Raw genomic sequence first — 14,789 nt, 5'->3', positions numbered from 1 at the left:
AATTCCCAGGAGCTCAGCAGTTTCTGACATACTCAAACCAGCCCATCTGGCAGCAATATCCATGTCAGGATTAAAGTCACAGAGATCACACTTTTTCTTCATTCTGATGTGAACATTACCCGAAGCTCTTGATCTGTATCAGCATGATTTTTTGCATTGCGCTGCTGCCACATGATTGGCTGATTGGATAACTGCATAATATTTATCATTCAACATTTATCTTCATTAACTGATTTATCCTGGTCAGGGCTGTGGTGAATCCAGAGCTTATCCAGGAAACACTGAGTATAGGATGATAATACACTTTGCACCATGCACATACACATTCACACTCATTCACACATACAGACAATTTAACATTGCCAATGCTACCTAGTGGCATGTTTATGGGAAGTGGGACGAAATCAGAGAACCCGGAGGAAACCCACACAAACATGGGGAGAACATTCAAAACTCCACACAGATGTTAATCCAGGGTTAGATTTTTGTCCCTCCATCCTCACCCCATACTCAACATTCCTGTTGATCCACAGAAGACATATAAATAAAGCATAAACACACACATGACTGATTCAAATTTTTGGCATATACAACCTAACCTACATTGAGAAAACCGGAAAACTCACATGAGGAAGGACAGCTAAGTAAACAGCCACTTTGGAGGCTGATTACACCATAATAGCTTCATTCATGATGGAAAACATCCATTGCTTTAACCACAGAATGGACCCATACTGTGAATTGCATAAGCTACACATTATCAGCTCATTATAAGCTTGGAGATAGCTTCTCTATGTACTAGGCCAGAGCATAGGCTGAATGAAACAGCTGAAACATTAAGTGCAAATATGGGACTTCCTGATGGATGAAGAATTAGGTTTAGCTTTCAGGATTATGACAGCTAACACTGAGATAATTCTTCCATTATGCATGACCATATTTTAGTATTCAGACAATCAGGTCATATGCCTGCAGGGCACTTTCTGAACATTTGGGGGTCCTAAGCTCAGAGCCCCCACACCCACACCAGTCACTTTTATATGCAAGAATGAGTAGAATTAGAATACTTCATTATCTTGGATGAGGGGAAAACAGTTTAATGCACAATAATATAAAAACAACTGAACAAGAACTATATATACAAGGAATTAAACATAAAAGTTGAATCATTGTTGGTTGTGAGCATCTGAGTTGCTATAGTTGTGAAAAGAACTGGAGGTCATTTATGATTCAACCACTTGAGCAGCGATTATCTTTAAATTCATCAAAGTACTATTGTCATAGCTAGTAAAAACAAGCTAGCAACTTAATTAGGAACTACTTACTCTTGATACTAGTCAGCTACCTAGGTAGCCAATAATTTTTTTTTCATTTTAATTACATCATCAAGCAGAAGCAAGAAAGCAGAAAAACTGAATAAATCCAATTAATTAGCATTAGTTTCTTACAGGTGTTTTGGGTTTGTTTCTACTCTTCTGCTTTTTTCCCCATCCCTGATGGATATGAGCACTTCATTAGTACAGCTTCTATGTGAACTGATGTTAGTTACATTAGTTACCTAAATTGCAGTTTCTATTCTTTTTGCACAAGGCAATGCCTTGCTGCAATTGCCAAATACATAAACGTTTTTGACAAATGCACTTTTTTGCATGTATAGTTTAAAAATCATGAGGCCCCTGGTGGTCCGGGGCCCTAAGCAACGGCTTATACCACTTCTAGCAAGAAACTACCCTATACGTCAAGGCTTTATGACATGACACGCAGAAACAGTTATGAATATCGGAACCAGTACACATGTCCAGTCTGAAAAAGCTCTAGCCATGCAACTTACTCTCTCTACAGTTTCATGTTCATAGATGCAATCTGATACTCTTTGTACCAGAGTAACTTGTAACTTGTTTTGCATGTTTAGCAGCGTTGCACTGCAAAACCAGTAGCATTGTGTCGGCTGTTGCTGAGCTTTTAGTTATTTAGTTGGGAAAGTTAGAAATTTAAGTAGATGACTGGCTATGACATAAAAGTAATATATAGCACAACCTCTTAAATAGGTACAGTATTTCCAGTATTAGTCTGACCAAGACTTTCCAATAATTAGTTGATGATTTAACTGTTTGTAATAAAACATTTACTGCGCACATTATGTTGTACATTTTTCATATAAGCAGTCCCAACCCCAAATCCTTTCCCCCATGGTTTCAACCTTAGCCCCATTGGCGAGTCTTGTAACTACATGTTTTTGGTATTAGTTTCACAGTAGTTCCTGAATGAATAATGGTAGTTACTGAATAATATGCTTTATGATGAGTAACTGAATAATAGCCAGGACTTTGTGGATTTAAACAGATTGTGCTTGTCAAAAACAATAACAAATAAAAACACCACAAACTCCACCATAGGTAACCATACTCAGTTTTATTTACAGAGCAAAATATGAAGAAAACATTTCTTTGCAGATATTCCTATATACACTATACAGCCATATAATATTAGATTGAAATTGCCACTTATGTACAGAAGTGGGACAGATGATAAAAGATGGCTAAATGTCTATGTTAAGTGTCCTTTTATTTACAAGGTTACCCGTTTCCATTTGCATTATTACCCAAGTGGGGAAATATAGCTATACTCCTGAGTAATGCAAGCACATCATCGTTCTCTTTCTTTACTGAATATTTTCGGGACTCAGCAGATCCCAGGGCCTGTGGTCTGGCTTTGCTGAGCTTGTGAAGAGATGTCACCATGATTTCCTCATTCATACATGAACTCAGACGGCCACTGAGTAAATCACAATCTATCTAATACAATTGTGAATGCAAGACAGTCCTTTACCTAGCCTGAAGAATGAAGGAATGCACAGAACTAAGTAGCTCTTAAAAGGCAACAGTGTTGCGCATAGATTTAAGATTAAGCTGCTAGATATCAGAGCCAGACTTTGTCACTGTTAGTCCACTACTGGCCATTTTCAGAGCACAGCATTATGTAGTTTAGATGCAGGTATCATGGTTTGGGTGTAAAAGAATAGACTTTGGTTCCAGGCTCACGCCGCTAACCACAACCTCTTTAACAGGCACATAGAGTTTTCCTCCACCCAGGCTCTGTGGTGCAAGAGAGACATAGGCATATTAGTATTTCAACAGGAAAGTTAGCATGTCTTGTTTCACCTCTGTCAGGTGCTTATCTGTCTATCTGTATCACTCTGAGGTGGTTACCTTTGAAAGTCCATCAGAAGTACTGTTAAGCATATCCTTGAAAAACAGGGATGGTTCAGGAATCTTTGGGAGAATGATATCCTTGTTTCTGTGGAAACATTGATACAATAACAAATGGTTGGATTAAACAATAAGAACCATATCAGTAATGAAAATGCAATCTAAATATTTTACAATAAAGGACACGTAAGTAACAGCCATGCTACAAAAATATTGATATTATTTTTTTTTAATGCCACTCATTTTAACTAAAAATGCTGACTTAACACACAAAGTAAACAGATGAAGCATGAATAATGATAATTACCTCCTAAACAGCACTATAGCTGCTATGAGACAGCAGCACACTATTAAAGGGGTGATGATCATAACCACTTTAAATGCCAAATTTGGGTCACCATCCTCACCTACAGAAGAAAGGGATTTGCTTGTCATTTACTTAGTCAAAGTATATATCAGAATATTTTATATGATTAGAGATACAGTACAGAAATCTTAACCTATAGCCAAAACCATAGCAAGTCTAAAAATAGACATGTTGGCTTTGATGAACAATGTAGAAGCAGAGTCTTAACTAGAATGTTAACTGTAGTCCAAATTGTAGTTATTTGGTATTTTGTGAAGTGTAGGAGTCTAGAAAGGGTTCCAATACCATAATACACAGGTTCGCTCATGTCACTCTCAATGTCTACGTCCCCCCCGCAGTAGCTTGAGTATATGACCTGTCCTCGAACAGCGTACTTGCAGGCTGTGTCGTATTCCACATGTAATGTTGGGTTATCTCCTGTTTCAACCATTTCACTCTACACATCAATACACAAACAATGTCATGCAAATAGCTGAAAAGGTTTAGTTTTCTGAAATGCTTTTATTTTAATGTCTTCAATTTCCAGCTTAGTATTCTGCTATTCATCTTAAAAGCATATTATTCAGTAACTACTATAAATTATTCAGTAGTACGATCTGGAAAGGTATGTGTTTCTACGAGTGTTAAAAAAATATCTATTGCACACTGTTAAATTAAACATTCATAAACTTTTACATTTCGTAAGCATTTACTGTAGGACAATTTCAATGAAAAACAGTGAAAAGTCAGGATGTCAAGTGTGTGTCCAGGAAACCAGTGTATTTTATATAGGTAGTAGTTAATATGTGACATGTTCGTAGGTTTTTTAATGGCTAATTTTATTTCACATTAATAAGCAGCAAAGTTACTATATACTATTATTTAACTACTATATAACATTATTTCAATGGTAACAAAAAATAGTTAATGATGCCAGCACACCAGCACCAGTTTCTCACCTCTTCATTGCATTTGCTGTATATATATCTGTATTTCCAACATTGTGGTGCTAGATAATTTGGAGTGCTTGCTTGAAAACGGAGGAGTCGACCTTCCTGTGTGATGTTGACATTGGGCTTAGGTGGTTTTACTGTTAAATAAAAGAAACAGAAAATGTAAAATTTAATGTGATAATTTGGTCATTGGTTTTGTTTTTTTATTAGTTTGTTATTTTACTGCCAACCCTTTAGTGTTATTTTCTACATATAAACACACATCACTTACACAATATACTGTACTTAAAAAAACTGGCAAGACTGACAACAGCATCAATAGGTCAGAAATATTTCTTATTATGGTCCATGTGCAGTTCATCCTTTTTATTACCACAATAAGCACAAATGAAGTTTTTCACTAAGGCTGCAATATGAAAAGGGAGTCAATACAGTGTCTTTGCACAGAGAAATTAAATATAACTGAAAATTATTTGTAATGTCTCAATAATTTTAATAATGTTGCTGAAATTTTGAATGATTTCCAATTAAACTTTTGGCATTATAGGCTTTAGGAATTCATTTTAAAGTGTAAAAGTAGTAGAATGCATTATTAATAGATCCTAATAAATAACATATAATAATAAAGTTGACTACATATTAAGATGTTAAACTGAGCAATAACAACAATAACAGGGTTATGTTTTCTAAAATTCCAGATGTACAGATTTAGTAACAAATCATACTAAAAAGCATCACTAACAGGTAAGCAACATTTTATCATTCATTTTTTGCAGTAGCAGTAAAACAGACACAACAGCAGGAAAATTATATGAACACAGTACATTAAGTAAAAAAAATCTCTGAATGCTAAGTAGAAGAACCAAGTAATGTTCTTTATTTCCCAGTCTACCTTATTCCCCTTCTTATTAAGAGTCTTCATCCAACCATTTTCTGTACTGCTTATCCTACACAGGGTCACGGGGAGCATATCCCAGGGAGGTTTAGGGCACAAGACAGGGACACCCTTGACAGGCTGCCAGTCCATCACAAGGCACAATCCGGCACGCACACTACGGACAATTTAGAGATGCCAGTCAGCCTACAACACATGTCTTTGGACTGGGGGAGGAAACCCCCAAAGCACAGGGAGAACATGCAAGCTCTGCGCACACAGGGCGGAGGTGGGAATTGATCCCCAAAGTCTGTAGGTGTGAGGAAACAGGGTTAACCACTAAGCCACTGTGCCCTCCTAAGATTCTTCATTAAAACACTTAATGCACATAAAATCAGGACTCCTGACTAAAGGACCACAGGCTGTTCAGATCAGATACAACACCTCCAGCACCACCATACTGAGCACCGGCACACCCCAGGACTGCCTACTCAGCCCCTATCCGTTCACACTGATGATGTAACTAACTGTACTGTAAAGCATAGATCAAACTGCATCATCAAGTTTTCTTATCTTTTACAGGTTTCCTAACAAACTGCCAGCAAAACAATAGTGTTTCATTTTAAAATAAGCCTTTGAAAATTTGTCTGATAATATTTTTTAAAGTGCACACGAAATAAGTTTACACTGAAAAGAAAAAAATTAAAAACAATTTTAAAGATTCAGACAGTAGAAAACTTTATCAAATCTGCTTCCAGTGTTTATAATTTATAAAAAGATATCATGATATCTCCAAAAAGTGTACTGTGACATAATTGATCACAATATTAATATTATCATCATATTACCCAGCTCTTAATGTTGACAGGAAAAAGGAGATGATTGTGGACTTTAGAAAAACTGTGATGAACTGTAAGGTCGTCACATGCGTATGTCTGATGACCTAACCTGGTCTTACAACACCATATCCTTATGCAAAACAGCCCAACAGCACCTCCATTTCCTACACATATGCCCCCACATCCTCACCACATTTTACAGAGGTCATTTAGTGTGTCCTCACCAGCTGCATCAATGTCTGGTACAGGAAATACAGTGCATCAGACTGCAAGACCCTGCAGCGGGTAGGCAAGACTGCAGAGAACATCACAAGGCTCTCTTACTCCATTACAGGTCATCTATCACAAATGCTACCTCAGTACAGCCACCAGTATAGTGGTGATCCCATCTGGCAGAAGATACCGAAGTATCCAGGCCAGCTCCCCCAGATTCCAGAAACAAACATCTTTCCACAAGCTGTCAGAACCCTTAATATTAAAGTGCCCCTAACCACCTCACTGAATTAATGGGCACAAACCCCCATCATCACACACACTAGCCACTTTAATCACTAGGCACACTGTCTGCATATTTTGTTCTTTTTTACTACACCATATTCACAGACACTGCATACTCAGGAATGTCAACCTTCACCAGCATTACCTGTCATACCAGTACCAGCACATTAGACACTTTACTTCTAATGCTCAGGGACTTTTATGATGCGGGTTGTTGTGATAAGGCTTTACTAATCACATGCCATCTCTTCCCCAGGTAAGTGACACACAGGCATCTGACGTCCACACGATGTAAAGGAAAACATGTTTCACAAGACCAGGCCTCCTTCTTCCATTGCTCCACGGTTCAGTTCTGACGCCCAATTGCTCATTGTAGGCGCTTTCGGCGGTGGACAGAGGTCAGCATGGGCACGCTGTGACACACTGTGTGTTCTGACACCTTTCTATCATAGCCAGCATTAGCCTTTACAGCAATTTGTGCTACAGTAGCTCTTCTGTGGGATCGGACCAAACGGGCTAGCCTTCGCTCCCCACGCGCATCACTGAGCCTTAGGTGCCCATGACCCTGTCACCGTTTCACCAGTTGTCCTTTCTTGGACCATTTTTGGTAGATACTAACTACTGCATACCGGGAACACCCCACAAGACCTGCTGTTTTGGAGACGCTCTGACCCAGTCGTCTAGCCATCACAATTTGGCCCTTGTCAAAGTCACTCACACTCACACTTTCCCATTTTTCCTGCTTCCAACACATCAACTTCGAGAATGGACTGTTCACTTGCTGCCTAATAGTATAATATATCCCACCCCTTGACAGGCGCCATTGTAACGAGATAAACAATGTGATTCACTTCACCTGTCAGTGATTTTAATGGTATGGCTTTATGGCTGCTCTGTGTATGTACTCTATGTTAACACTAATACAACATTTGTGTTGTGTTGTATTTATTGTACTGTTCTCATTGTACAGATTCTAGCTATCTATTTATTGGTTTGTACTTCTAATTTGTCACTACATGTTGGCGTTTCACTGTTATCACTTACTGTAACTTTGCACCAAGTCCTTGGAGAATGCTATTTTGTTCTACTGTATACTCATACATGGCTAGACAAATCATAAATAAAGCTCTCCAATCTCTAATGTAATCTCTACATGATTTGAAATAACTCTATGCTTATTTTGTTACAGTAGTATATCTTATGCATATATGCATCATAAATATGTGTAATTCACCCTGCTGACTCTATGATTACTATAAATGCTCTACTACTTCCAGTATTTAGATGTGTGTCCCATGCGTTGGCGCTTCCAAAGAACAAAAATGACTAATAGGCAAATCGTCACGCGCTTTCAGGAACACTAAAGGCTACATCCTATTGTCTATAATACTGTGCTATACTGCTTCAGTACTGTACTGAATGTTATGTCTAAACAGTATTTGTGTCAAAACAGTAGGTAATTCAAATGGTGAATGAAGTGTTTACCTGATTCTGAGGCAACTCCAGCCAGCATGACGGAGAAACACAGGAGGCGTATGAAGTCCACATGCCAGTATCCGCAAAACATTATCGCGTTTCTACTCAATACTCTAACATACTTGTGTTTAAACATGTTGTAATTCTTGTAAAAAAACAAACAAACTAAAAATCCGAAACTTTCCCAAGGTTATTTTCAGTAACGAACTTGTCTATCATCACCAGACGAGTCCACAGTGGAAAAAATGCCTGACACGTTAGCAGGACTTACTCAAAGTGAATCATCTGCATGGGAGGAGTGAAGGAGCTTATTCACTGGACTAGCATTTCAATGTGGTGTTTAGTTTCGTAAGAAGGAAGTCTGGTGTGTGTGTGTTTTTTTTAAAACAAGTCTGTCTACACTGTAAAAAATGTACTGTAGAATTGTACTGTACTGCAGTAATTTGTAAAATTGACAGTAAACTCCTGTAAAACATATTTACAGTTGTTTACTGTAAATTTTACAGTACTTTACTGGGTTGCCAATAAGGTATTGTAAAATTTACAGTAAACAACTGTAAAACATATTTACAGTTGTTTACTGTAAATTTTAAAACACTTTACTGGGTTGCCAATAAAGTATTGTAAAATTTACAGTAAACAACTATAAAACATATTTACAGTTGTTTACTGTAAATTTTAAAACACTTTACTGGGTTGCCAATAAAGTATTGTAAAATTTACAGTAAACTCCTGTAAATCATATTTAGAGTAAAGTACTGTAATATCATACATAGTATAAAATAACACATAACCCAGCATGTTGATGCAGGATACAGCTGAGCTGAAGGGTCTTGCTCAAGGATGGTTGGTGGCGTCGGGATTTGAACACATGACCGCTTTATCTGCAGTTCAAAGCCATAACACTGAGCTACCACAGCTATTCATTGATTCATTGCAATCTTTTAGTGGTGTTAATTCAGTGCTAGATGTAGTTGAATCAATGCAAGCTAGTTGTGGTGGCTCGGTGGTGAAGATTTTTTGAGTCACAGCTTAGAAGCTTGTGTGTTCAAATCCCATTACTGCCAAGCTGTCATTTTTGGGCAAGACCTGTAACCTTCAACTCATTTGTATCCTACATCGGCCAAATGAGCAAGTATGAGGAAGAAACCTTGAGAGGAACCAGACTCAAAAGGGAACCGATCCTCATCTGGGTGCAACGGATAGTGCAATTACAAATAAATCCCTTCTATTATTGTGTACTACATGAGCAAATAGTACACATGTGCAACCAGTAAATTCATCACAGTTTTTGTAAGATGTCCGGTTGGTTAAAATCTATCCACTGTCCACTGATGGAGTCCTGAGTACGAAGTTGCATGGCAACTGCAGCCCCAAAGCCACCACAGCAATCACAGTCCCAAGCCATCACAGTACAGCTCCCCATATGAGATCCCCAAGCCATCTCCACAGCCCCAGCAATCCAAACAGTTCTTCAGGCTGTCCATATGGGGCCTCCCCCAGCAGCAAGCAATCTCAACCGATGAGAACTCCAACCAGAAGTAGGCAGTATCATGTGTAGCATGTCAGGAGTAGCATGTGTAGCTCGACAGAGAGAGGGAAAGAGAGGCAGACATTGTTAGGTATGCTTTTGTGAAGTGATGTGTAGCCATGTGTAGTGACCCATACTTGGAATTTGTGCTCAGCATTTAACCCATCCAAGTGCATACACACAGTAGTGAACACACACACACCGTGAACACACACCCAGAGCAGCGGGCAGCCTGTTTTGCTGCGGCGCCCGGGGAGCAGTTGGGGGTTCGGTGCCTTGCTCAAGGGTCTCACCTCAGTCGTGGTATTGAGGGTACAATCCCTGCCGGACCTGAGACTCGAACTTATGACTTTGTCCTCTAATAGTTAAGGACAATGTACTTTGACTGCAGAGTGCAAGCAGGGACTCCGGCAAGACTAGCTATGATAGCATAACTAAAAGGGAGAGCCAGAAGCTAACACAGACATGAGGGCACCCTGGGACATAAGGCAACCCTGAGTGAACACGTGAGAGTTGGGGGGCGACAACATCCAAACATCCCAGTTCACCACAGCACTCTATGCCTGTGAACCCTCCAGACCTGCTCCTTTACCTAAAAAAAAAACTATTCACAAAGGCTTGACTAAACAAATATGTTTTCAGCCTAGACTTAAACACTGAGACTGTGTCTGAGCCCAGAACACTAAGTGGGAGGCTGTTCCATAACTGTGGGGCTTTGTAAGAGAAAGCTCTATCCCCAGCTGTAGCCCTCACTATTCGAGGTACCAACAATAGCCTGCACCTTTTGATCTAAGTAGGCATGTCGGATCATAAAAGACCAAAAGTTCGCTCAGGTACTGTGGTAGTATTTTATAATCAATACGAAATTTGATTTGGAGCGGTGTGAATAAGATAGGGGTGATGTGGTCATATCTTCTGGTTCTAGTAAGAATGTACCCAACTGTTGATTTGGCCACACCTAATGTTTTTGCTATCTCTCTTATAGATTTATGTTGTTTTTTTAGCCTAATGATGGCCTCCTTCACTTGCACCTTGGACTCCTTGGACTTCATATTGGTAGCTCCAGTCAAACAGCTGCCAAATGCCAACTCAATACCTGATATCAACTCCGGACCTTTTATCTGCTTCATTTGTCTTGAAGTAACGAGGGCATGGATTGCACCTGGTCAATTAACTTCTTGTCAGTCAATTTTCCAAATACCTTTGAGCCCCTGAAAATGGAGGTACTTTGTTGAAAATGGCTGTAATTCCTAAATGGTAAATGCCATATTTTTGTGGAACCTCTTAAAATAAAGCAAGTCTACACTTCGATCACATCTTGATTGTTTTATTCCAAATCCATTGTGGTGGTGTATAAAGACAAAATCACAAAAACTCTGTCATTGTTCAAATACTTCCGGACCTGACTGTATATTGTATCTGAAATGCATTTAATCTATAATAATTCCATTATTTAATTAGTTTCTTCTAAATGGCCTATAAGTGTGAATGTGTGTATGTGCGTGATACCCCTGTGTATTCCATACAAAAAGGTCACTGTTTCATTTCTTGCAATACAAATGATTTCTGTGTATTTGGAGACCAGGGCCGTTTCCTTCGCTATAAGTGGTATGAGCTGCCAGGGCGCCACCCAGGTGGTAGAATTGTCAATCACCTACAGTTCTTTTCAGAACTATAGCAACTCAGATTATCACAACCATCGAAGAAACCAACATTACAAGGTTTGTTAGTGGATAACCAGCTAATTTCCCCCAGTCATGTAAAAATGTAAAAAATTATGTTAGCTAAGGTTAACACATAGCAGATATTTTAGTGCCACAGTAAGCATATTATTTCTAATGTTTATTTTTCTTTACCTTAATAAATAAATTAACTACTTAATTAATTAATTACCTCCTTTACAGATTTAATTCCTTTTGTGAGTATAGGACTTGTTCAGTTGGTTTTCTTTTATTGTTTAATTGTTAAATAATATATTTATATTATATAATATATAATAATATATTATAATATATTTATTTATTGTTTAACTGTTTTCTGTTTTTACCTCATCCAAGGTAATGTATTAACTCTGCTCATTCCTGCATATTAAATAAAATGCACCGATCAGCTGAGTAAGTTGTTGCTGGGCCCCCAAATGTTCAACAATGGCCCTGTTTCATATGACACCGTTTTAAGTTTATGTTAAACATTTGGGGGCTATGTTAAAGTTATGTTAAAAAGACTAGAAATTGCCCTGGGAAAGCTTACTTATTAGACTCATGTTCCATTGTCTTGTCTAAGTCATAAATCATACTGGTTTTAAATCATACTGGTTTTAAGTCTTTCTTCATTCTATATATAGTAACATTTTCCCAACAGTGATATACAGTACTGTGCAAAAGTCTTAGGCACCCTATTTTTTTAGTACAGACTTTGTTATAGATTTTTATTTTATGATGTATAAATTATTGATTCAATACAAAAACATATCAGATTTCCAAACAATAGTTTTCCAGCACAAAATTAAATATTACAGAAAATGTTTGTATGTCAGTAAAGAAAGCAGCATATTACATAAAAGACCACTTTTCAGACAAAAAACATAATGAAGGCTGCTGGGTTTTGCTGCAAAAATAAGAAGCAAGGTCAAAGTCTCCAGAAGAACTGTGGCTGGTTCTGCAAGACACTCAGTAACACTTACAGCTCATTTCCTTATAAAACTGCACACATTGTACCTGAGACTACTATTTTTTTTAAAGCGAAGGATCGTCACACCAAATATTGACTTTGCTTCATTACTGTTTACTGCTCTTTATAGTATTTTTTTGAAATGTAGAAACATTTAATTTCATTATTTTTGAAGGCATCTTTGCTCTAAAGCATTTCTTTGCATGTGCCTAAGACTTTTGAACAGTACTGTATCTGCCTTCTCTGTTTAGAGAACCCTGTCATGACTCAATCTCACATATGGGCAAAGTGGCCTACTTTTGCCCTTTACATTCTCAGAATTACCACTAACTTTGCTCGTTACACAGTCGATTGGTTAATTTTCATGTAATGATAAGAGGAAGTGGAACTGTAAAACCTACGACTACACACTTGGCTTGTAACCTTCTTGAATTATTATTTGGGAGCAAGTTAAAATACATAGTTTATTTTTTTATTGCAAGGTATGGGTAAAAGACTTATGCAAGCTCAGTATTTTACCAGCAGCAAGTTCCCAATAATCTCTGACAATCTTACACACCATATTGACTGTATTGAAGTTCAGGGGTCAGATATACTCCTTTCTACTATCACACTTACACTTATATGAGATAGCTCACATTCAGCTTTATTTAAAAATGTTTGGTAAAATAGAGCTGAAATCATATTTCATTCTTAACGAATACTAAGCCTCCTGTTTCATATGAGCTTCATTAAAACTTCTTCTTTGTGATAAAACTGTGCTCTTGTGGTTCTCTAAAGGGATGTGGCTGCAAAATTGACACCATACATGTCTGTGCAATAGCAGTCCATAAACTAAAACACTGTTCAACAAAAGTTTGATTTGAGGCTGAATTTGAAACTTCTTGAAAGCATCTATACTGGAGTACAGGCCTTGAATAACTCATTGTACACTGCAGTTTCAGAGCTTTATTTGAAAGTCGGGCAGTTGAAACAGCCTCCCTCTAATCAATCAAACAAACAAACAAACAAACCAAACAGACAAAGATCATCCTCTTGTAAAATTCCTTTTCATCCCATTGTGGATAACTACTAGGTTGTATTACAATGTCTGATATTTTATTTTAGTCTCTATTTCAGACTTAAACACCATGTAGTCATTTAAAATCATTTCATTTCAAACCAACAATTGATGATCCCCTGTGCACACCTGCTGAGTTGATGGGTATGATGGATCGCTGTGAGGCTGCAACACCACTCGCTGTGCCACTGTGCTGGCTGCTGGGCATGCAGAGGGAAACAAAGTCCCTTCTTGTTTCTCTCCCGAGATGGTTCACTTATGCTCTCTTGAATGTCTGGACACGGATAGCTGTGAGTAGGGCATAGCATAGTCACTTCAGGGTTAGGTTTCTGTCCCACCATCCTCACCCCTAATCATACTTACCATTCATGTTGATTTTTTTTTTTTTTTTAAACCACAGAAGACATAACACAAAACAGAACAATAAACTCATGGTTGATTTAGATTTTTGGCATCTACAAAATGCACAACAAAAAGGAGGGGTTCAGTAAATCATGAGAACATAGCCATTAAGGAAACTAAGGAAATAGCCACTCTGGAGACTGATTACACTCATAATAGCTTCATTCAGGATGGAAAACATCCATTTCTTTGACCACAGAATGGATCTATCCCATGCAATGCACAAGCCACACATTATCAGCTCATTATAAGTTTGGAGATATTTTCCCTATGATCCAGGCCAGAGTAGAAGCTGAATAAAGCAGGAAGTTGTAACGTTGAGTGCAAATGGGACTTCCTGTTGGATGAAGAATTAGGTTTAGCTTCCAGACTCAAGACAGTGGACACTGAGATTTATCCTTCCTTTCAACGTTAAACAAGTCCATATTTTACTATTCAAGAAATAAGGTCATATTGCAGAACATTATGACATGAAATTCAGAATCTGTTATTAATACCGTATCTACTGCATCTGTGTAGTTAACTAGCACTCTGTACAGTTTAAACTTCATAAAACCTGATACTCTTTGGTAGTAACACTGTTTGTAGTAGCAGCCATGGCTGAAGGAATGAGACTGAAACCAGTAACATTTGTGATTCATCTGTATCAGCTGTTGTTCCTTTTAACTATTTTTGATTGAAAAGCTATAAGCTATAATATTTGACTGGCTATGACAGAAACATAATATATAGCATAACCTCTTAAATAGGTATGTTCAGTGCTACAGTCTAGTTCACCTTCCCATAATTAGTTGACGTTAAGTTCTTCATTTGTGACTCATTGGTAAAACTGTCCATTAGGTTTATTTGGGACTAATTGTCATAAATTCTTAACCACTGAGTCTTAGAAAGTGTCTTATAGAGTAACCCAGATAAATGTACACAATGGCTG

General features: G+C 37.9%; 1 protein-coding gene across 1 annotated transcript; it reads right to left on the bottom strand.

The window, feature by feature from the left end:
• Positions 1-2,391: 2,391 nt before the first annotated feature.
• LOC113540456 (uncharacterized) lies at positions 2,392-8,485 on the bottom strand. The gene is made up of 6 exons (XM_026936960.3): positions 8,205-8,485; positions 4,515-4,645; positions 3,862-4,012; positions 3,517-3,616; positions 3,210-3,297; positions 2,392-3,095 (listed from the first exon to the last, which is right to left on the bottom strand). The coding sequence occupies exons 1-6, from the start codon at positions 8,329-8,331 to the stop codon at positions 2,985-2,987; spliced, it is 708 nt and encodes a 235-aa protein (XP_026792761.1). The 5' UTR covers positions 8,332-8,485; the 3' UTR covers positions 2,392-2,984.
• Positions 8,486-14,789: the final 6,304 nt, after the last annotated feature.

Source organism: Pangasianodon hypophthalmus, chromosome 4 (genome assembly GCF_027358585.1).
Source record: "Pangasianodon hypophthalmus isolate fPanHyp1 chromosome 4, fPanHyp1.pri, whole genome shotgun sequence".
NCBI lineage: Eukaryota > Metazoa > Chordata > Actinopteri > Siluriformes > Pangasiidae > Pangasianodon > Pangasianodon hypophthalmus.
The sequence above is the reverse complement of the archived record's forward strand: the minus strand, read 5'-3'. Positions and strand labels throughout refer to the sequence as shown.

Coding starts and splice junctions, on each gene's coding strand:
- LOC113540456 (XM_026936960.3), bottom strand. CDS start 8,331: ATGTTTAAACACAAGTATGTTAGAGTATTGAGTAGAAACGCGATAATG. Junction 4,013..4,514: donor ACAGCAAATGCAATGAAGAG/GTGAGAAACTGG, acceptor ATTGATGTGTAG/AGTGAAATGGTTGAAACAGG. Junction 3,298..3,516: donor GCTATAGTGCTGTTTAGGAG/GTAATTATCATT, acceptor ATGTTTCCACAG/AAACAAGGATATCATTCTCC.